Genomic DNA, 24,580 nt, shown 5'->3' on the forward strand with positions numbered 1-24,580 from the left:
CCCTTTCATATTATCATACATAATTACAATGTAATGCTTTTACAAGCAAATATGGCAAGATCTCTGGAGCATGATAGTAATGCCTTGTCATTGTCCTTAGCTCAACACCTCACTCATCTGGTAGGGTGCTGACTCAGTTTTGCAGATGTACTGCAGGGAGGACATGGAGCTGTACACATTTGGGTCTTGGAGTCACCAGCAGGTATCCACAATATGTCAAGTGGTACAGTGCAAAACAATGTTTCTATTGTAAGATATCTGGTATAAATTGTGTATAATCAATAGAATACTGAAGAGCAGGGCCTATCTGAACGAGGAAGTGCAGTTTTTAACACAGTGACTTCATATCTGGGAGGATGGAGTTTGTTATGTATGGTCATACAGATTTAGGTTTACCATGGTATTGCTAAATCATTTCAGGCAAATGCTGGCATAGTTCCTTCAGCACGGCCAACACCAACCACCTGTTCCATCATCACAAGCGTACTTGTACAGGGTGATTTTGCTAAATGGGACTAACTACAGTAAAACGATCCCTGAACAGATAAGCAGCATGAGAGGTCATATGGCGCTTGACGAGAGTTGTGTTCCAATGGAGGTACACCCAACTGAAGGTGAAGATAAAAGATGCTTTTTCTAGTGAGACAAGTATAAGCATCTGGCAAGTAGCCAACCAGCACAGGCTAAGCCCAACAATCATGTGGAACATTCTCTGCAACTGCCCCTATCCGTATCACTTACAGCATGTGCAAGTGTTATTACATATGGATTTCCTCCACAGTGACATTTTGTTGCTGGTTTGTTGCACAGGCCATCATGGTACTGGAATTTCTGTCATCCATCCTATTCACAGCTGAGTCTACCTTTATGAGGGGCAGTATTGTCAGCCTTCTAACCACTCGCCTGTAGGCTACAGAAGACATGATATGGTGACAGTGAACCAGCAGCACAGGTTCAGCCTCAATGTGTGGACTGGAATTATTGGCAACCACCTTGTGGGACCAGACATCCTTCCAAAACGTTTCATAGATGAGGCCCGCATTTTTTTGCGGGTGACCCAGCGTTCCCTGCTGGTTGATATGCCTTTAGTTGTATGAAGGGTAATGTGGCTACTACAAGATGGTCCTCCAGTTTGCTTCCCTATTGAGTGTGAAGCTAATACACTAGTACAGACAAAACATCCTCATTTACCTGGTCTGTTCTCATGTGTGCCTTTGATCATTGATACTTACACTGGTGAAGATCCTTTACCTCCACCTGCAAGTGGGTGTACCTACCATAACATGCGTTTCTGGCCATACATTGATATGACCTATTTTGCTACTTATCCTCTCAGGGACCAGCAGTTTCCTGCAGTTTGCACTCATTTAGCAAAACCACCTTGTACTTACCATACGGGTGTATATTGGATCTATTTATTTTCACTGTATTATGACAACAAATCCTATATCATTGTGAAATGATTGCTAGATGAATGAATAAATAAGTAAAATTTACTTTCCATGTAATTTTCCAGGTCTGCCTCAGGACTGTTTAGATTTGGGTCACATTTCTACCTACATATTTTATTTATATATTACATGTCTGTAATGTGGAGTTCGTTCATATTTTTTTAGTCTGTGGCTAGGTAATGTGCCACTTTCTCTGTGTCTAATCACATGTTGATTCAAGAAGCAATAGCTCAAAACAGTTGTGGGTTTCACTTTGTGAAAATGAGAGTCTCATAAACATACATGGCTGGAATGGACATTAGATTTAGATTTTCAAAGTAAGGTCAATAGCATTGTTTCTTTTTATCTCCCACCATGGCTCCAATGACCTTTTTCTGTAAACTAAAAGCTTTAAGTAGATAAGTTTCTTGGCACTCCCAATAATTATACATATACTATCCCTAATGATTGGAACAAAAATGCATACATATACAGAAGTCACTCTCTTGCAAATAAATCAGTGATATTATATAATAGCAACAACCAACAACTCTGCACTTGTGCAGAGCTCTCACATGCATGCAGATCTCTTTCAGCTGGCAGCAAACTCCCCTCTCCCCCTCTCCCCCTTCCATACAATGCTGTCTGGTTTATTGGGTTCCACTGATATTGTGGAAGAGTTTCTGAGTCAAGCAAGAGTCATCCATTTGTGCTGTATGACCACAGTATTTCATATGTATTCTCTGTGCAAGTGAGGTGAAATGCTCATTCAGCAAATATAGTTCTTCTGAGCTTTTGTGCCTCCAGATATCATCTTGAATGTTGGGTCCAAATATTTTTCTCAGTATTTGTCATTCTATTTTCTTGATATCTTTGACATTGGCAGTTAATGATGAAGTCTCCATTGCTTACAGTGCTTCTGTAAGAAAGACTGTGTGGTTCCACTTTGATGGATAGATATTTCTTGTGAGGTAACTGTGTAGTCTTTATACAATTTTACTGTACATAGTTTGTTAGATAGTCTTTCATTGCTAGAATTTTCAATAATTTCACCAACATAAAGGTTTAACTCGTGTGCTGCCATACTTGGTTGCAAGTGATCCCAGGTTTGAGGTCTTCGAATCTAGCTATTGTTCTTTTGTAAGAGATTTGGAATCCAGTCTTGATGGAGGTCTCATGAATCTTCTTGGTGGCATAGCTGACTTCCTCAGCAATCCAGGTAATTATTGCTAGGCCATCAGCAAAAGCAAGGCACTTAATGTTGATTTGTTTATCTTTTGTTCAAATACATATTACAGGTATTTCTTTATCTCATGTTTTGATGATCTTATCGAGTTCTATAACAATAGTACAATTGTTGTCCACCTCTACAATGAAAGTCTGACTAAAGTTGTGTTTTCATCTGAATTAAAATGTACAATAGTCAAGTGACTGCACAAAAAAGATACTGGTGACAACGAGAACTAGTGACCCATCAGCTTAATTCCAGTTGTGAGTGAAGTGTTAGGAAAGGTTATTGCAATAAGATTAGAAAAGTTTCATGTAAAAGAAAAAGTGCTAAGAGAAACCCAACATGGTTTTAGGAAAGTCTACACAACAGCAATATTTATAAAGTTAGATCAGAAATAAAGGGTGGCACGTTTGTTCCTAAATCTATCACGTGCATTTACCACAGTATCTCACAAGCTGCTATTTATAAACTGGAAACTTATGGTATCAGAGGAATAGCAAAAGACCTCTTACAGTCATGCCTACAAGACAGATATCAGGTCACACAAGTCACAACCAAAGTAGGCAACATTATTAAGCAGTACAGGTCCAGTCCAGCTATAGTAAAGTGTGGTGTGCCCTAAGGATCAAAACTGACCCTGCTGTAGCCACCAGAAAGATCGCGGCAGGCGCACATTGGCATGGCACGTCACAGACGGTAGTTGCTGCAAGTAGAGTCCCGTCCACCAGAGGGCACGCGAGAATTCGGACGCGACCTCTGCCGGCATAACAACAACAACAACAACAACTCCAGCAGCATGGGCCGGGCCCAGTCAGTTCACATCGGGCAGGTCTAGCAGACAGTTCCCGGTCTACACTAGGTGAAGTGCGACAGAAACGTGAATCGTGTTACTACACAATTGGCGACGAGTAGGATCGTTCTTTCACGTGTTGCGTCGTTGTTCCGGTTTCGCAGCTTCTCCACGGCATGGAGGATTTGGTGTGGGTTTTGGTTGCGCAGCAGATGGAGCTCATGGCCACCATGAAACAAGTGCTTCCGGCGTTGCTCTCCACGCCGTCTGCTCCGGCGCAGTTCCCTCCTCCCTTTCCCCCGTATGATGAGACGGCGGAGGATTGGGACGCATATGAACATCGCCTTCGGCAGCATTTCCAGGCGTTTCATGTTGCCAATGCGGAGGTATGTCGTGCTCTCTTCTTGTCTTGGATATCTCCCTCACTGTATCACGTTTTGCGGCAGCTGGCGCCGTTGCAGGAACCCTCGTCCTTGTCTTTTGACGCATTGTGTTCCTTGCTGTCTTCATATTATCGCCGCCGCACGCATGTTGTGGCGGCTAGGGTCGAGTTCTATCAATGCAAGAAACAGCCCCATCAGTCTTACCGGGCGTGGGCAGCTACCCTGCACGGTCTTAGCCGCAAGTATCATTTTGTCACGGAGCAGTCGCGAGAGTCATATGCCCACGTTATGGTACGCGACGTCATTGTTCGTTCGGCCCCTGATAGGGAGGTCCAGCAACGGGCCCTGCAGTTAGAAGACCCTTCCCTCGAGGAAGTCCTGTCCATTGCTCAATCGTATGAAGTCTCTCACGCAGCAGGTCAACAGCTGGAAGCGTGGTGCGACGTCGCGGAAGTTCAGGGTGGCGCGGCCGCGTCCACTGTGTCCAGGGTAGACGACGTGAGAGCGGTACAATCCGGCCGTTAAGGCCGCTCCCGCACGGCGCGTAAACCAAATTCCGGCCGCCGGCCACTGTTGCCGTCCTGTGCGTCGTGCTATATACATCATGATCGGTCAGAGTACCCCCAGCGTTGGGCCGTTTGTCGCAAATGTAATAAAAAAGGTCACATTGCTAAAGTTTGCCGCTCAGCCTCAAAAGAATCGAAGGAAGCAGGTGCAGAGGACATGGACGTTGACATTCAGGAAGTTTCATCGGGCCAGGCTCCCGACGCATCGGCACGCAAACTCTTTATCGAGGTGTCGGTTCGGTCGTGCCGGTTACAACTGCAAGTAGATACGGGCGCGGCAGTTTCGTTGTTGAATGCACAAACTTATTCCGACCTTGGATCGCCCCCATTGGCGCCAGTTTACCAGCGTCTACGCGGTTATGGTAAACAGTTCATTCCCCTGTTGGGTCAATTCACTACCGACGTGACTTATAAATCAGTCACTCGGCCTATTACTTTTATTGTTGTCAGTGATGCGAGCTCCGCTAACCTTTTTGGCCTGGATGCCTTTCAAGCTTTCGATTTTTCTATCGCTGACACCATACAGTTGGTCTCCGAAGACGTTCCCTATCAATCATTGGAATCTTTGATCTCAGACTTTCCAGATATTTTTGAGGAGGGCCTGGGGCGTGTTTCAGATTTTGAAGCTCACTTAACGTTGAAGGCGTCGGCTTGCCCGTGTTTTCTACGCGCGAGGCAGATCCCCTTGGCCCTCTGCCCTCAAGTAAAGGAAGAGCTAGACCGGCTGACAGCCCTAGGGGTCGTTCTTCCCATTTCTTCCAGTGAGTGGGCTTCGCCCCTCGTTATTGTAAGGAAGCCCTCGGGAAAATTACGTCTTTGTGGCGATTTCAAGGCCATCATTAATTCACAATTGGTGGTGGACACCTATCCTTTGCCTCGTGCTGATGAATTGTTCTCCGCTGTGACGGGAGGCCAATATTTTCGAAAATCGATCTGTCGGAGGCTTATCATCAGATACCACTTGATGAGAACTCCAAACGGCTGGCGGTCGTCAACACTCCGTTTGGCATTTACCAATACCAGCGGTTGGCCTTTGGAATATCCAGTGCCCCGGCGATATTCCAGCGTTATCTTGAGCATGTCACGTCGACTATCCCTCATTGTATTAATTACCTGGATGACATAATTGTCACAGGCCGCAGCACGAAGGAACACTTGCACAACCTTCGCACCCTCTTTCTCAAATTCAGGTCTGTGGGCTTGCGTTGCAACCTGCATAAGTCAACCATCTTCCAACCGTCCATTGAGTATGTGGGCTACACCATATCTCGGCACGGCATCCAGCCACTAGGAAGTTTGGTCCAAGGTATTGTCAACCTTCCTCGGCCCGCTTCGCTGAAAGAGTTACAAGCTTTTTTAGGCAAGATAGCCTATTACCACCGGTTCATTCCCAGGGCTTCCACTATAGTCCACCCCCTGTACTGCTTTCTGCACAAGGGCGTTCCTTTTGATTGGTCGCCTGCATGCGAGCGAGCGTTCACCTCGTTGAAGGGCCTCCTCACGTCAGCCCCATGTTTGGCTACTTTTGATCCCCATAAGCTGTTGGTCCTGGCTACAGACGCTTCGCAGTATGGGGTGGGGGCGGTCCTGGCCCATCGCAATGCAGATGGTTCCGAGCAACCACTGGCGTTTGCGTCTAAAACGCTTAGTCCCGAGCAGGCCCATTACTCCCAGGTGGAAAAAGAGGCTTTGGCCATTGTCTACGCTGTTACCAAGTTTCACCCTTTCTTGTATGGCACTAAGTTTCAGTTAATCACTGACCATAAGCCGTTAATATCGTTATTTGGCCCCACCTCTCAGATTCTGGATAGGGCGGCCCACAGACTACAGCGCTGGGCCTTGTTCCTCCCTAAGTACCATTATGACATTCATTTTCGCCCTACAGGACAGCATGCAAACGCCGACGCTCTTTCCCGTCTTCCGGTGGGCTCGGATCCTACGTTCGATCGAGAGGAGGTTATGTGTTTTCATTTGGATGTGGCGTCCCACCACGCAGTTGATGGCTTCCCGATCACTAGTTCTCGAGTCGCCAGGGAAACGGCGGCTGACCCGGTTCTCCGGCAAGTAGTTCGCCTCATTCAGCAGGGGTGGTCTTCCCGCCCTCCGGGCCGGGCCTCGGACCCTCTTCGTAATTATTTTCTTCTACGAGACCGCCTCTCGGTCTTGGAAGGAGTTCTCCTTCTGGCTACTGATGATACAGCTCCTCGCGTGGTTGTTCCTGCAGGTTTACGAAGGGAGGTCCTCACGTTATTACATGCAGGGCACTGGGGTGTTTCCTCCCGTACTAAAACCTTGGCTCGCAGACATGTGTACTGGCCCGGTATTGACAGAGAAATTGAGCACTTGGTGGCCGCCTGTTCCCAGTGTGTGAGCCAACAAGCATCTCCCAGGGCAGCGTTCTCTTCATGGCCGCCGGCAACCCAAGCATGGGAATGTGTTCACATCGATTTTGCGGGCCCGTTTCTCAATGGCTTTTGGCTCATTGTCATTGATGCTTATTACCGATTCCCATATGTGGTTCACTGCTCCTCAACCACTTCAGAGGTTGCAATCCAGGCATTAGCAAAAATCTTTTCTGTGAAAGGTCTGCCAATCACCCTGGTCTCGGACAATGGACCGCAGTTTATTTCGCAGACCTTCCAGGATTTTTGGTAGGCGCTTCGGTATTCGGCACGTTTGCTCTCCCCCCTTCCATCCACAATCGAATGGGGAAGCCAAGCGCATGGTGTGCACATTTAAGACGCAGATGAAAAAGTATGTGCACAAATTTCCTGTGGAGGAAGCATTGACGTTTTTCTTGACGGCATACCGGACCACACCAATGGGAGAACGCAGCCCCGCAGAGCTGCTCCATGGGCGTCAACCTAGAACTCTGCTGCACCTCCTCCGGCCTGGTCCTCGCCAGTCTTCACAAAACGGAGTGCCTGGCTTTCCACTGGGTATGTCAGTCTGGGCCCGTGGGTTTGGTCGCAATCCACGTTGGATACCGGCGGTGGTCCTGCGCCAACATGGCCGTCGGCTCTATACCTTGCAGGCGGGGGACCAGGTGGTACGTCGTCACCAAAATCAGCTACGTCCACTTTCGGGCACCCACCCTCCGACCTCTCGGACACCAGCTTCCCCATTGCCGTCACCTGTGTTGGTTTCACAGGGGACGTTACCTCCTCTCCCTGCTGTGACTCGGCCGCACTGCGATGGTTCTCAGCCTTGGCAGCCTCCAGTAGCTCCAGCACCGGCACCACCATCGTTCGAGATGCCACAGCGAGAGCCGGCTCCCCTAGCAGGCCCGGTTTCTCAGGAGGCTGGTTCACCTGGGGTCGTCCCTTCCCCTTCGTCCCCACCACTGGGTCTTGCCCCTCCCGAGGTGGAACAGGATCCGGCATTTGACAGCTTGTCACCCGTTCTGTCCCAGGCTCTGGTTGTGGGACGACGGGGCCTCTTCGTGTGGGTCACTTCCAGCCGTATTCGAAGGTTCCGGCTCGAGGGTTGACAGATCCCCTCGACTCCGGCCATCCAATGGATGTGGAGGTCATCGCTCCGGCCCAACGCTCCACCTTCCGACACAGTGGATCACAGTGGCTGCAGCCCCCGAAGGAGGAGGAGTGCTGTAGTCATCAGAAAGATCGCGGGAGGCGCACATTGGCATGGCGCGTCACGGACGGTAGTTGCTGCAAGTAGAGTCCCGTCCACCTGTTGGAGCCACTGTTTGGCAGTGTGCACAAGGGAGTCATCATCCTTAAATCTTGTTCCACGAAGAGAGTCTTTCAGTTTCCCAAAGAGATGATAGTCACATGGAGCCAGGTCAGGACTGTAAGGTGGGTGTTTCAGTGTTGTCCATCCAAGTTTTGTGATCGCTTCCATGGTTTTTTGACTGACATGTGGCCGTGCTTTGTCGTGCAACAGCAAAATATCCTGCTTTTGCTGATGTGGTCGACACGACTCAGTCAAGCTTGAAGTTTCTTCACTGTCATCACATATGCATCAGAATTTATGATGGTTCCACTGGGCATGAAGTCCACAAGCAAGAGTCCTTCAGAATCGAAAAACATCGTAGCCATAACTTTTCCAGCAGAAGGTGTGATTTTGAACTTTTTTTTCCTTGGGTGAATTTGCATGATGGCACTCCATTGATTGCCTCTTCGTCTCTGGTGAAAAATGATGGAACCATGTTTCATCACCTGTCACAATTCTTCCAAGAAATTCATCTCCACCATTCTCGTACTGTTCCAAAAGTTCGCTGCATACCGTTTTTCTTGTTTCTTTGTGAGCCACTGTCAACATCCTGGGAACCCACCTAGCACAAACCTTTTTTAATACCAACACTTTCACTATTCTGCAAACACTTCCTTCCCCTATCCCAACATAGCATGACAATTCGTTCACTGTGATGCATCTGTCAGCAGTCACCAATTCGTTAACTCTCTGCACATTGTCTGGAGTGTGTGCAGTATGAGGCCTGCCACTGCGAGGACAATTCTCAATATTGCCGAGCCCGCTTTCATCACATAACCTACTTGCCCACTGACTACCTGTACTGTGATCGACAGCAGCATCTCCATACACCTTTTTCAACCTCTCGTGGATGTTTCCCACTGTCTCATTTCACAGCACAGGAATTCTATGACAGCACGGTGCTTCTGATGAATGTTAAGTGTAGCAGCCATCTTGAAGTCATGCTGTGATGGCGCCACTCTCGGCAACAGGTTGAACTAAGTTTGAAAACAAGTGGGAAGGATGTATCTACACACTGTAAAACTTTCACACATGCAGAATGAAAACTGTATTTTTACAAAAATAGTGTGCATTTCTTTTGGAGTGGCCCTTGTAGGAACCCTGTCCAGGATCAGTTCATCTTCATGTTACAAGGAAAACAAGATGTACAGATTTCACTCCTATTTACTGTGATATTACAACAACTGTTCAATATGACAACCACCATGTTTGGTGCACACAGTGTATCTGTACAGTAAGGTTACATAAACTCTGTCCAACATGTGTGGTGTATGGTTACTCACTTCTGCCACATCCATGATCAGTGTACTCACTCCTGCCACAGTCATGAACAGTGCAACCATATCTTACTCTAATAAACAAGGGTTTCATAAACAAGACTCTTGGCTGGCCACGGTGGTCTAGCGGTTCTAGGCGCGCAGTCCGGAACCGCGCGGCTGCTATGGTCGCAGGTTCAAATCCTGCCTCGGGCATGGATGTGTGTGATGTCCTTAGGTTAGTTGGGTTTAAGTAGTTCTAAGTTCTAGGGGACTGATGACCACAGATGTTAAGTCCCATAGTGCTCAGAGCCATCTGAACCATTTGAAACAAGACTCTTCATGTGCCCCCACAAGAAAAAGTCCAAACGGGTTAAATCTGGGGATCTTGGTGGCCAAGCATGTGGTCCACCTCGATTGATCCACCTGTCCCCATAGGTTTTGTTCAGATAGTCTTGGATGTAACCTGCAAAATGTATTGCTGTACCAGCATGCCGGAACCAGAATTTGTGCTGAACGTGTGATGGCACCTCTCCCAAAAACTCTGCCAGCACTTGTTACAGGAATGCCAAGTACCTGGCACCCATTAGGTGGGGAGGACAGATGTATGGCCCAATCACACACCCATCACAGATACCTGCCCAGACATCAATACTGAAGGTGTGCTGAAATCTTTGTGTACATATGGGTTTGGGATTTTCTTGATCCCAAATGTGGGTATTTTGAATGTTCAAAACACCTTCCCTGTTGAAATGTGCTTTGTCAGTGATCAAAATTACACCCTTGGAAACTGAGTAAAATCCACACAATGGTGTTAAAACAAAGCACAGAAATTAACAAGTGGCACAAAATCTGTGTGTACTTTCTGAGGGCGATACGGGACGAGTTGCTGTTCAAACACAACATGCTAGACAGATGAGTGACACATGCAAGGCGTATGCAATGGCTTGAGTACTTGTCAACGGGTTCTCTTTAACTTGATGAAGCAGTTCCTATTCCAATATGACAGTGTGCTGCCTTCTTAAACCACCATCGTTTTCTCTGTCGTTTGTGAATTTCCCTCTTTCCCATATCATTGTTCAACTCTGGAAAACATGGGATGAAATTGATTCACACAATTTGGAAAGTGCTCATGGTACAGACATTGAGCTTCTCTTCCGTTACAGTGTATTTCACTGTAAATTAACAGCATATCAGTGTACTTTGTGAACTTGTGCTAGGGCATCCTGTTACTGTGGTCCTAGTCACCATAATGTCAACTGACGCATCGCAAGGAAGCATGAAAACAAGGCAGATGGAAACAAAGGACATCATGTGACATCATGCTATCATACCACTCATGAATGTAGGTAGCCTACCATAACAGGTACACTGCATAAGAGACATCTAGTGTGGAACTGAGTAGCTCTTGTTTTCCTTGTAACATGGGAATGAACCATTTCCGGACATGGGTTCTTACGTAAAATGTTATCTACTAAATCCACACTACAACCTCTAGAAGTGTGTCATTATCTGTGAAAGACCCTGCATGTTTATAACACTGTTCAACTAATTTTGAAGTACAAACAATATAATAGTCTAAATAGAGGTATGCACATTTACAATACTAGGAAAGAATATGATTATCACCTGGAAAGACAAAACACCAAAAGAGCAGACAACAGCCTCTATTACATACAAATTGAATCCTATAACAGGGATCCAAAACTTTAAAAAGCTCAAGCAGAAGCTGCTTTGAAATGGCCTTGAAAAGTTTCTTATAAAAAAAATATTTTTGTAGTATTAAGGAACTCCTTTCAGAAGAGTAGAATATCATTTCTACAAATAATATTTATATGTATCAGATACAAGCTACATAATTTTTCTACCTTTATTGTTTGTAATTTTTCACACAAAATTATGAGAGAAAGTGTAAAATATGGACACAATCCCAAAAAATCCTTGTATTTGTCCAAGCAGAATATAATAATTTGCACTCAGTGGTGATCAGTCACCCATTTTATTGCAAATTATAATGAAGTCATTCAAGTATTCACATATGGTACTGGGATCTGTAGCAGTTCTACCATTATCACTAGTTTCGAGGGGCATAACAGACCAAACAGCTTTTGATTTTTTCCATAGTTGAAATTAATCTACTGTCTGTAGTAAACTCTGCTATTTTAACCACTTTTTTGTATGTGTATATGCTTACATATGTAAGCAATTTGGGTTTTCAATTAACTTTTGCATCCATACGCAGTTTGCTCTTGTTAATGCTAGACATTTTGATTCCTTTTGTTACCATGATCTGTATTTGTGAGACTCATTCAAGTACTGTTACAAAAAGGAAGCATTCATTCAAATTACTCATGACTTTAGTTGAAAAGTTATTGCAGTTGTGATTGAAGAAGTATGTTTGCTGACTGATTGCATGGCAAGACTTGGTTATTTTAATATATACCTCCACATTTTCTTGACTGAAGTTCCTACATCTTTTGGTTGTGCATACTGAATTTAATTTTGATAATTATACAAAAAGAGCTTCCCGGTTTGAGACTCGTAAATTTCTGCTATAATTATAACTACACCATCATGTTGAAGCAGTTGCTGTTACTCCAGTACAATGGACAAAATTTAGGTATAGCCCATTTGTGGCTCTCAGGTTGTCAGTCTCTGAGTAATGCTGTGCAGTGTTACAAAACTGAAATGACAGTGCAGTACCAAAGACACCTTACGATGCCATTGCTACAAATATTAATACTTTTTAGTGTTTTGTTGTCATTGTCCAGAAATATCTCGGAAGTGACTACGAAACCACATAAATTTGACACTGCTCTATGGAGTGGCACATAAATTTAATTTGACTATGTTGACTGGCAATTATACCAAGACTTAAAAGTCATTAGGTGCCCGTCAGAGGTTATTTTCAAATTTATTTTTGCAATATTTGTGTGGCATCAGACAATATAAAAGATTTCCCATTCACATGACATCCAGTGCCAAAGGAAGTAATGTTTCTCCTTCTATTGCACACAAAATGTTGCTTAAACTGTATTTTTATTTGGCTGGTCGAAAAAATGGTCTCAAATTAACTGGTATGATAGTTTAAGGGTATAAGAACTTTTATTTCCAGCAGAGACTGACTAGTACTGCAATAGTAATGATTGAAATTACAGTGACACAGACACTGTACATGGTCACTGCTGAAATTATTCATAATTTTTTGTCCTTTGCTCTCATTATCTGGAAATATCCTTGAACTGATTATCAAACCAGAAGTATGTGACACTATTCTATGGAGTGGTACATATATTTAACTTAAAAACTGTATTTATTTAGAAGGAAATGCACTTATCATTAACATAAAAAGCTGATGCATTATCTGTTTTAATGGCACCATACACATATCAAAGAAAAGGAACTGAAAATTATTTCCACAATAACAGAAAAAGGCATCTGCAAACTAGCCAGAATTACAGTCTGATTCATTAAAAATCTAGAAATCATGATTTATAAAAAAGTTTCTTACTTTTATATATTTGAGAAGCTCGTAGTGGATGGCATAGTGTTCCAAATATTTTAAAACCTTAGTGTGATGCACGAAAGATTCACCTGATTCAGGGAATGGGTAGTCTGGAAATCCCATTATTTCCTTTGGCAAATTAGTTCTGAAATGAAACAGAGTTCATAAATGTACATACAATTAGATTATGTAACACATCAATGAATATTGTTAATGCACAATAAAATTGAAAGACAATTATGAAGCAATATGATATAAAATAACTAATGTAGATTATATTATAACAAAAACAATGCAACAGACTTCATTTTTAGATATTAGTTTTAAGAATTCCTGTGAAGATACTCTTCAGTGGAAGAGTTGGTTTAATCTCAAAATCAACTACATTTTCCACAGAAATTTCATGTGCCCAGGCAAGTATTTGGAAAATGTGTAGCTAAGTATGTGACTCTTTTATTAACTAATGTTCAACACTTGAAGTCTTAGTATATTTTTCTTATTCCTTCCATTTTATGATCATATTTTGTTCTGTTTCTTGACACAAGAAACATATTGGTAATAACAATGGCCATTAACGAATGTATCTGTTGTGAAACAGTATCCAAAATATTAACCTTTTAAAGCAGGTTTTGGAAGATGTCACTCACTGCGTTATACACACAAAGTTGGCACTTGCCGTGGTGGCTGATGGGAGCGACCATAAAGGCATTTCCCATTTACAGTCGCTCCCATCAGCCACTGCACCGAGTGTCAACTTTGTTTGTGGGAATAATACATACGACTCATTTTCCAGAAGACGAAAACCGAATTTCGGAAACATTTTTTCACTGTTAAGATTTGAAGTGGGTTGTTATCCCAGTTAAATAAGTCGTTTGTAAAACAGTTTATGATTTAGTCAGCACAATTGCTATTTCTCTTCAAATAGACGAGGTGTAACACTTTCAGTCTAATATTTCTACTTATCCTTCACTGCACATGGTTTAAATGGCTATAAGCACTATAGGACTTAACATCTGAGGTCATCAGTCCCCTAGACTTAGAACTACTTAAACCTAACTCACACATCCATGCCCGAGGCAAGATTCGAACCTGCGACCGTAGCAGCAGCGCGGTTCTGGACTGAAGCGCCTAGAACCGCTCGGCCACAACGACCGGCACAAAAAGCCACTGGCCGCAAATTTTTGAAAACAAACGAAACCTCACAGCCCAAGCACTCTTCAAAACCGGTTGGTTTCACGTGGGAGCGAAAATCGATTGCACAACTGGAAAATCAACTACCAGATGCGGATTTTGAAGCGTTTACGTGACCGTCCGTAAGGGGTATCGAGAAATCCGTTTACAAAAAGCGGTTTTGGGAGCGGACATCAATATGGACACAGTTGAGCTGGTGGGGGTCTTGCAGCAGATATGTGCAGCAATCCGTCACAGACTATGCACGCAGAACACAGTGTGGGCAAAACCGCTGACCCAGGTGTTTAAGCAAGTTCAAAACGATGTAGGTTGCTATAGTTATTCAGAATGAAACCCGTCTTCGGACTGAGAACCACTACAAGAGAATGTGGTCAGAGTGAGAAGTTTTCAGCCCACGTTACTAGGAAGTCCGTACATCCATGAAGTCCATACATCGGCTGGTAAATGCACTAAAAGTTTCAGAAGCGAAGCACGCGAAAGAGGACCACAACTGAGGAGCCATCTTACTTCTCCAGGCTTAGCGCATGTCGTCGATGGAAAGCGTCATCCAGTCTCACGAATAACTCGGCAAGGCGAACTGGTTACTTGGCCATTGCAATTCAAAGTAGCATGCATTATTACTTCACTGTGGGAGCATGAAAAGTGGTGATCAAAAGTGGTCGTGGAAGGTACATTCGTGGGTAGCCATGACAACTTCTTAATAACGTCATTAATTTTACTGACAGTGAGATCGAAAAAGCTATGACAGTGCCTAGGGTAGAGATGACGGTATTTGTAAGCAAGTGTTGACAGGCAAAAGTTAAGTATGTCAATGGTGTGGAAATTACAGAAGAAGGAGCATGATGCCAAGTGGAGCAGTATTCAAGGATCTACCCAAAAGCCGAACAAGTAAAATGCGCACAGTTCTTATTGATCATAAACGTGTTATAGGACAGCAAATTTCTGTTCTTTTATGTACAATACAAGGAAATACAATGTTTGCAAATAATCCACAGCTTTTGTCACACTGAACTGATCTTCCTGGGTAGCAAAGATACTGTCAGAAAAACTAATCCATTTAGCGGATAAGATTTTAAAGAGCTTCAACAGTAAAATATTAATTGTTTGCCGACGAGAAAGCATACATTTTTACGAAGATTTCTTAGGAAGCAATGAAGCAACAGAAGTAAGGCGACCAGTAGATTGTTTAGACAGACCGCGTATTCACACCCACAACACTGTGAATAAATATTTCAAAGTGACTGTGTGTGAAGGATTTGTCAAGCGGCAGTGCCAGTCAGTATTTCATTGTTGTGTACGCAGAGTTTCGATTCGTGTTCATTTCTCGTGGAGCCTCTAACAGCAAAACTTCGGAGTGTTAACAGAAAAAATCAGAAGTACATAGAGATAAGGAAAACCGAACTTTCGTCATTAATTAAGGAGCCCTTTCCTCTACAATCCATCAACCAAATTTTACAAGAAAATTGTTCACTTCCTACTGCCAACGTACGATCTAGGCCAGGGACAGGCAAGAATTTGGCATGCAAGCAGTGCTCTTGCACACGTGCATAGCTCTCTCGCCTGGTCGGAACACTTACCCACCATCACGCCACGCTGTCAGAGTGCGAGGAGACGAAATGTGGGTAAACTACAAAAGCGCCGCATATAGATGGCACTCAATATGACTTGTTTTCATATTTCATTTTTCTCAACAACATGTATGATAAACTGAACAAATTTTCAACACTATTTTATTATGTTTGGCGCAATGAAGACATATAATTTTTATCTGGTACAGATCGATGGCATATGAACAGGCGCACACAATGTCACAGAATTTCGCACTCATGTTGCCATGTAATCGAGACTTATTTAGTCTCATAATCGAAAACAGCCTTTCACTCACATCTGTTGACCGAAATAGTTTTTCACGTTTGTAACATCGTTCTGGAGACATTGGTACCCTTCCTGCAGAAAACAACGTACACATTCAGGACAGTTTTAATGTAAAATAATTTGTCTTTTAAACTGGATTTACATTGCTGGTCAATCAGTTCCATCTGCACTTGCACAGGAGCTCTTTTGTCTGACCTACCCTTCCAATTCTTTACGGCCATAATGAATTCTTCAAACCTCACGTTTTCTTTAATGTCAGGGAGCTTTGAGGAATGGACGGTGTTTTTTTTTTCAGAATTTGTCCATTCCAAAATGGAATTTTCGTTTTAAATGCACCCCCATCAAGTGAGAAATAAGTAGTTTTCTATCTTGCAATTTCTTACTGTGGGCAGTGTGCAATCAAGTCCACTTACAATGCGAGGTCAGTATATTCTATCCTGAACGTTCTGATTTTCGCTTTTTTCCTTTTTTCTTCATAAATTCAATAATAGCGGGTTTTCAATCGAAAAATCAATTCTTGCATGCTCTTTCACTAAACCAACGTACTTTGCAGTAATATATAAAGTCCCCATATCCTCCGTTCAATTCCATCAAAAACTGTTGCAACACACGGTGGAATAACGCGCGCGACTAGAGAAAAATTATTATTATTCGTACCACCAGTTTCATCGTGGCTGCAAATTTAGCACGAAGTTCTTCTTGATGTACATAACAATGAATCCTGTCTGTTGATCTTTGTAATTTTTTCTCTTTCATCATCAACTAAGTTTTTAAATTCTTTCAGTATGGTGTTGTAATGTCATCCCACAGGAAATTTGCAGTACCCGTCGATTATGCGACTACATAATATATATTGAGAATTGTCATCCTCCTCTTCTGTCATTCCTGTTCATTTACAGAGGCTTTGTGCAAACAGCCACTGGACCTCTCAACTCTCTTTATACCACGAACAAACAGCGAAGGGCAGGCAGTGCTGAGACTACGATTCTGTCGAACTGAAGAATGCTGTGCTGACCGATGCAGTGCTAAAAGAAATACGATACTGCAGTGCCTGTGTTGTTACGGAGTACGATGCACTTCAGACATACATACAAAGAGGAACGATTCAATGTTCCTTTGGACATGCATGCATGTTCGAAGCAACATTGCATCGTTATTCTTAACAACACAGGCACTGCAATTTCGTATTTATATGCCGATACTGGACAGCGACATTCAATTAAAATGCCCTCTGTAATGTTTCTGGCTTATTCAGCCATCATATTAGGCTCCAGGAAGCTATTCCCAGGACAGTGGAGATGCCAGAAGCAGAGAGATGACGCAATGTGGGATGAGGTACCGGTGACAGATGTTAGATTCGGTACCATTCCCGTGAGAAAGACCGCGAGCATGATGCTGCTGCTCTGTGATTGGCTGCTGTGTTCGGCGGTAGGGCGCCAAAACGTTAAACTTTAGTTGCTATTATTAATTAAACCTGTCGTCCAAATTACTTCATTTTTTAAATAAACATCTCTCAACAGCCAGCTATCAATCAGTCATTTCAAAATTATTAAAATCAAAGTATTACTAAAACAAAAGACTGACGATATTACTGCCGATGCACTTCGGTGGCGTTCGGGTCACGCCTTGCTGGCTTGGCGCGCGAAGTGTCTCGGGCAGTAGGGTTAGGTTAGGTTAGTGGTGTTTAACGTCCCGTCGACAACGAGGTCATTAGAGACGGAGCGCAAGCTCGGGTTAGGGAAGGATGGGGAAGGAAATCGGCCGTGCCCTTTCAAAGGAACCATCCCGGCATTTGCCTGAAACGATTTAGGGAAATCACGGAAAACCTAAATCAGGATGGCTGGAGACGGGATTGAACCGTCGTCCTCCCGGGCAGTAGAGATGGGCAAACTGAAACACGTAACTGTTTCGAAACAAATGAAACAGTACAATGTAATGTTTCGATACGCTGTTTCGAAACAGTGAAACAGTTTGTGTTTTGTAATCTAATAAACCTAGACATTTTATCATCTTGAATGTCTACTGTATGGGTATGTCCATATAAACACAAATGAGGTGCGAGAGCGCTAATCATGCCGCAGAAAGTATGAAACTATCACTTAGGCCTCTTGGCAGTTTCGTATTTCATGCAACAAATGCGCTGCTTTCGTGTCGTGTGACTTTCATACTTTTCAATTGGCTGAGGACAGCCATAGCTGAAGACAGAAGAACCACCACGAACGGAACTGGAGGTGGGAGCGAACTGCAGAAACAACGGATATGGTTCTGGGATTCCCACATTCCGCTAGTATGGGAATATACCCATCCTGCTAACTGCCATGCACACAAAGGGAATCATTGTGGATAATAGGCACAGTGACTATAGACTCACAAATAATGCCAAATAATTCGAAATAATAACAAAATATAACAGAATAAATTTTGTCTTTCAGGGTGTTTCGAACCGTTACTATAAATTCACCATGCTTCCCAGCCCTTCCCGTTCACCATTACACTATCAGTGATATGTCAAACAGATTGCTTGCAATTATACCTACATTAAATTTATGTATATGTATAATAACTGTCACTCTACGCCTTTTTTTTATTCAAAATGTTCTAGGCTTACTTGCGTTTCTTAATATGATTACTGTACTTGAACAGAGAAACGTATGTTATAAAAAAAAGTGTAATTTAACTGAATGATTTTCACATATTTATTATTTTGAATGTGAATAGTATGCGTTGTTTTATTGTTTGGTTAATGTTTATAAAGCAAATGTTACGCCATTTCGGAATAGGACAGTCATCTAGAAACGAAGCTTTATTTTCGGATATCTTAAGCTTCATGCTATTGCTTGTCAAAACGATTTCGACACTCTTGAAAGTGTTTCACGAAGTGGTATGTTGTGTTTCAGTACCTGTGCTGAGCCCGAATCTCGTCCGACACAGAGCGGAATGAAACATCACTGTTTCGATACAATCAGTCCGTTCCAAGCACAGGTGGACTGAAACAGTCTTATTTTGAAACAACGATACAGTTTCTGTGTCTGGCTCGAGATCGAATCTGGTCCGGATATCCGAGACAGGGGCGGAATGAAACACCACTGTTTCGAAACAGTGAACCACAGCCGTTCCGAAACACTGAAACAGTTCCACGTATCGATACACTGTATCGAAACATAGAAACAGCGGCCAAGTCTATCGGGCAGTCCGGCTCTCCAGTTCTGACTGTTCCGGTAGACAGACGTGTTGTCTGTTATAGCAGTATTTGTTTCATGCAATTTTATTTACCGTCGCTAGGTACAGACATGTTGTCTGTAATAGTAGTATTTGATTCATGTGATTTTAATCTCCAGTTCTGACGGTTCCAGTAGACAGACATGTTGTCTGTGGCAGGATATATTTCATGTTATTTTAGGCAGATATAATGACTGTGGAAAGATATGTTCAATACGTTGTGATCAAGAATAGTTTATCGTGTCTATATCAATAAAAACGCGAGTGGCATCCCAAATGAGTTATAGTTTATTCGTAGCAGCAGTTCCTCGCAAAGTTAATTTCAGCCTCAAGAAAAAGAATCGACGACCTGCGTGCTGTTTTCCGCGCTGGGGACATCATCATCATGAACACAGCAGGTTAGTGAAGTGTACAAGAACTTATGTATTCCACACAGGGCAGTGGAAACAACTAGGCACCTCACGTGTACCGCATGCACAGTACAAATGTGCTCAGTGACATGTCATCTGAAGTGATGCAGAGGAGGTAAAGAAGGATAAAAGTATTAACACTATCTCACTTTTATTCCTTTTTTCTTGCCGTACCTCCCCTGTATGGGAATTACATAATGTGTGTACATGTACAGTCCTGATGGAAGAACGACGACACATGGAACATTGAGTCGGGCTGAGAGACATGATGATGATGATGATGATGATGATTGTTATGTGGGACGCTCAACTGCGCTGACATCAGCGCCCAAACAAAGTCCCAATTTTTACAAAGTCCAATTTGTTACACAGTCCAGTCTATCCACTGTCACGAATGATGATGAAATGATGATGACAACAGAAACACCCAGTTCCAGGGGCATAGAAAATCCCCGACCCGGCTGCGAATAAAACCCAGAATCCCTTGATCCAGAGACAGCAATGCTAGCCACTGGACCACGAGCTGCGGACAAGAGCTGTGAGACATGTGCAGAGAGCCGCAGTGGTTAAGGTGACCATTCACATGAAGCGGGAAATGTGGGTTTGAGTCCCGGTCCGGCACAAATTTTCATTGTCGTCATTCACTTGTACAGCTGTTTGTTGCTCGTATTCATAACTGCAAATATATTTCATGCTAAAGGATATGTACTGAATATTTCCGAGAAGAACCGAGCCAAGCTGAGACAGGCCGAAGCTCAGGGGGGACTCGCACAGCACATGTTCAAGTACAGTTTTGTGCACTGTGACTGACGTTGATCTAGATCTAAATCATATAGGAGTGGTCTGGAACTTCGAAAAGAGTAACATCTGTAGTCATAACACGTCAAGCACCTGACTCTCTAACATGGATAAATAACGGATGATTCTTTTGCTGCATGTCTCAAGCCTTTCGGCGTTCGTTCCTTCAGCGACTTAGAAGTCAGTTTCGCTGCTTTTATATTCAAGAAGCTTTTAAGCTGGTCTAACAAGGCTGACTGCATCTCCTTCCAAAACTTACCACAACAGAAAAATTTGAGGTCAAAAGCAGGAATCGATGTGAGACCTCAGCATTATGAGCCAGAAACTTTAACCACTGGACCACACGAGTATTGGGACAAGGCCAATCTGCATTGTTGCCAGATGTATCCAAGATGGCAGGGATGATGTCATCCAAGATGGCGGTGTTTAGACTTGGAAACAACACATGACATCATCCAAGATGTCGGCTGTGACGTCATTAAAGATGGCGGATTTTTGCGGCAAGTTTGAATTTTGGCTGGAAAGTGCCACGCCCCCCTATCCCAGAGATATGGCAGCACGTTCAAATTCCAACAGGATAATGCATCACACTACAGTTATTTCTACTAAGCAAAGAAAATCGCCCGAATATAGCTCACTTGGCCTACCTTCGCTAACCAAAGCCACCCAACCCCCTCTTCCTCCTATGAATTGGCGCCAAGTTTGAATTTTGACGATCAACAAAGGTCACTTGGGGTTTCACTGCTAAGCTAAGAAAATGGCGCGAACGAAAGGACACTTGTACTAACCTCAGTCGCTCGACCGCCACCTCCTCATAAGGTTCATGGGAAAAAAGGACTTGGGCATAAGTCTTTATTTAAACAATTTCATGCAGGTGTGTTCACCATGAGGTCTGGACTCCACCTGACTTATTACACATCGCCACTGCAAGAGGGCCCTACTGTGATGTCAGGTGATGATGCAAGTACAGTTATCCAATATGGCATCAAACAGTGTGTTCACCACAAGGTCTGGAGCTACTACTCAGTACCACCAGCAGAGGGCGCTGTTGCCCACTTCGTGATGTAATCCAAGATGGTGGGGGAAATGGCGGGAAAACGACTCTGAACACAAGCTTTTATTTTGCAGGCAGTGTCTCCACTATGAGATCTAGACTCCAATTGACATAGTGCACAATACTGCCACCAGTGGGTGCCATCATCCATCCTGTGATGTAATCCAAGGTGGTTGGGGGCAAATGGCGGGAAAACGACACTAGACACAAGTCTTTATTTTGCAGGGAGCCTCTCCACCACTTGATCTAGAGTCCAACTGACCTAGTGCACAGTATTGCCACCAGATGCTGTGTCTTGCCTCATGTGATGTAACCCAAGATGGTAGTCTGGAGGGGGAAAATGGAGCGAAAATGACTCAGCCTGCTCTGGGCTGCTGTATAGAGTAAGGAAGGAGTGCACTCTATTTATTTTGAAATAATTTAATTAGGGATGGAGTATATTTATCACACTGACACAAAACACACGCTCTGACATGCTTGGGGACATCTCACACAGCGGACAGACCTGTAAACTACTTCTAAATAACGCTCTCCAGACACACAAACAACTCCTAATTTACCGAAATAATTTCAGTACACACTTGCAGACTTCTCCTAAATAGTGCAGCACAGTTATGTCTAGACATGCTCAGTAATTGTAAACTGTCCAAATAATGCATAGCACAGCCTACAGATTTGCTCGCAAAATAATGTAATCAACACGTGCAAACACCCTCCTCCACCTCCTGTCCAGCAGAGTGCACAGGAAACCCCAACAAAGTGACACGACCATTAGCTGTGAAGCCACGCACAGGCCCCTGCTCGGGTCCCGCAAGCATGAGGTAGCGACATTTCATTCATACTTGTTACCTGAGAAATTCCTATCTAAAGAAGTGCTCACCTAGACACCACGGCCAACATGAACATGCGGGAGGGCAGCCGCGTGCCGCCGCCGAATGCAGGTGCAAGTTGCCTGCCTCTGTTTTCGGTTATACAGTCACGGTTATACTGACATCACAGAATTCCAAGGCCCGCTCACACGAGACACCTCCGAGTAGCACATGTCTTTACCGCTGATGATAGAATAGCACAGGGCGCATTGCTCCTAGCATGACACGACACACGCGTTTAACCATACCAAACTACCCAACGTGGCTATAGCCTCGCCGCAAAATGTCAGGGTGGCGACTCGCAATCTAAAATGTTCTCAATGTTATTGTTACGTCATATGGCTTTGCAAAAAAAGTATGACCCAAGTCTACCTCTCGGGAATTGTATAGTGTCCCAGAAAGAGTTAACCTTGCTTTCTAGATCTCTCAGCTTGTATGCACGGAAATTCGTACCCTAACAGACTCTGTTTACGAAAATTACATCGAATGCACTCATCCCAACGCTCCTAACGTGATACCCTTCCTGCTCTCAACATACACAAACGTTCCCTCCGCTACGTAGAGGCTCCTATATCCTAGCACAAACGATGTGAATGAATCGAGCATTCTGATTGGCTCTTATCGAATTTACCCGCCGAATTACTGATGCCGCCGTTATCGAAACACCATCCACCTTTTCTTTCTGGGGCTTTCGGAGGTAAAATTATTTTGCACAGACCGCTAAACTGCACTGACAGTTAAACCCGCAAAGTTGTCTACAAATTATCAACTAAATACGAGAATCATAAGAATATTGGAAGCCAGGAAGATATTTACCAGCATAACCACAATTAAATATTATGACTGCTGCTACAGTCTGACACCGATCAATGTACAGTTAATGTCTCCTGTATACAACTGTGCTTCCGGCACGAATCTCAAAACCTATAGCGGATATAATTTTCCACGTAAGAAATCTCTCTCATACCCTAGCCGTTATCGATCTATCTATACGTCCCTCACGATAGGACACACAGTCATCTTCTCTAGTCATGGCATAACGTAAACAATAATAACTTTAGAATGCTATATATACACATTTTACAAAACATAAGCCACAGTAACTTTACAATACAATATACACACATTTTACACAAACGGTGCGGGTATCTTTTATATCTGTACAGCACCTGGAAAAATTATGGTATGCCTACACTCACACCGACTATATGTCACGATGGTCCTCAGTTCTAGGGAAGCACAGTCAGCCTTTTCTTTCTTTCTACAGACGCTACATTCAGTGGTAATAAACTATTTTACACTCATCACCATATTGCACTGACAACTAAACCTCCCAAAGTACAATACATATCGTCAAATACGGGAAGACTTACTCATTTACGCTGTTATTCCACCGAGGACAGGAGCTTCAATATTAGTCTGCAAAACCGATCTCCAACCAGGGAATATATCACCGCCTACCGTGTCGATGTAGTAAACATGCAATTCATATCCCCCGCCATACAAAACCATCCCTATTACATCATTCGTACATGTACCCTGAAGACAGACAGCACTGTATATACACTCCTGGAAATTGAAATAAGAACACCGTGAATTCATTGTCCCAGGAAGGGGAAACTTTATTGACACATTCCTGGGGTCAGATACATCACATGATCACACTGACAGAACCACAGGCACATAGACACAGGCAACAGAGCATGCACAATGTCGGCACTAGTACAGTGTATATCCACCTTTCGCAGCAATGCAGGCTGCTATTCTCCCATGGAGACGATCGTAGAGATGCTGGATGTAGTCCTGTGGAACGGCTTGCCATGCCATTTCCACCTGGCGCCTCAGTTGGACCAGCGTTCGTGCTGGACGTGCAGACCGCGTGAGACGACGCTTCATCCAGTCCCAAACATGCTCAATGGGGGACAGATCCGGAGATCTTGCTGACCAGGGTAGTTGACTTACACCTTCTAGAGCACGTTGGGTGGCACGGGATACATGCGGACGTGCATTGTCCTGTTGGAACAGCAAGTTCCCTTGCCGGTCTAGGAATGGTAGAACGATGGGTTCGATGACGGTTTGGATGTACCGTGCACTATTCAGTGTCCCCTCGACGATCACCAGTGGTGTACGGCCAGTGTAGGAGATCGCTCCCCACACCATGATGCCGGGTGTTGGCCCTGTGTGCCTCGGTCGTATGCAGTCCTGATTGTGGCGCTCACCTGCACGGCGCCAAACACGCATACGACCATCATTGGCACCAAGGCAGAAGCG

General features: G+C 43.9%; 1 protein-coding gene across 5 annotated transcripts in view; it reads right to left on the reverse strand.

Annotated features, from left to right (window-relative positions):
- The window catches only part of LOC124555596 (flavin-containing monooxygenase FMO GS-OX5-like), a 265,730-nt gene that overhangs the window by 128,966 nt on the left and 112,184 nt on the right, over positions 1 to 24,580 (reverse strand). For all 5 annotated transcript variants that reach the window (XM_047129561.1, XM_047129562.1, XM_047129564.1 and 2 more), the window contains one exon: positions 12,900 to 13,038. In XM_047129561.1, the coding sequence (XP_046985517.1) occupies positions 12,900 to 13,038 (139 nt within the window). The remainder of the gene's footprint in view (positions 1 to 12,899; positions 13,039 to 24,580) is intronic.

This window comes from Schistocerca americana, chromosome X, assembly GCF_021461395.2.
Source record: "Schistocerca americana isolate TAMUIC-IGC-003095 chromosome X, iqSchAmer2.1, whole genome shotgun sequence".
Classification (NCBI taxonomy): domain Eukaryota; kingdom Metazoa; phylum Arthropoda; class Insecta; order Orthoptera; family Acrididae; genus Schistocerca; species Schistocerca americana.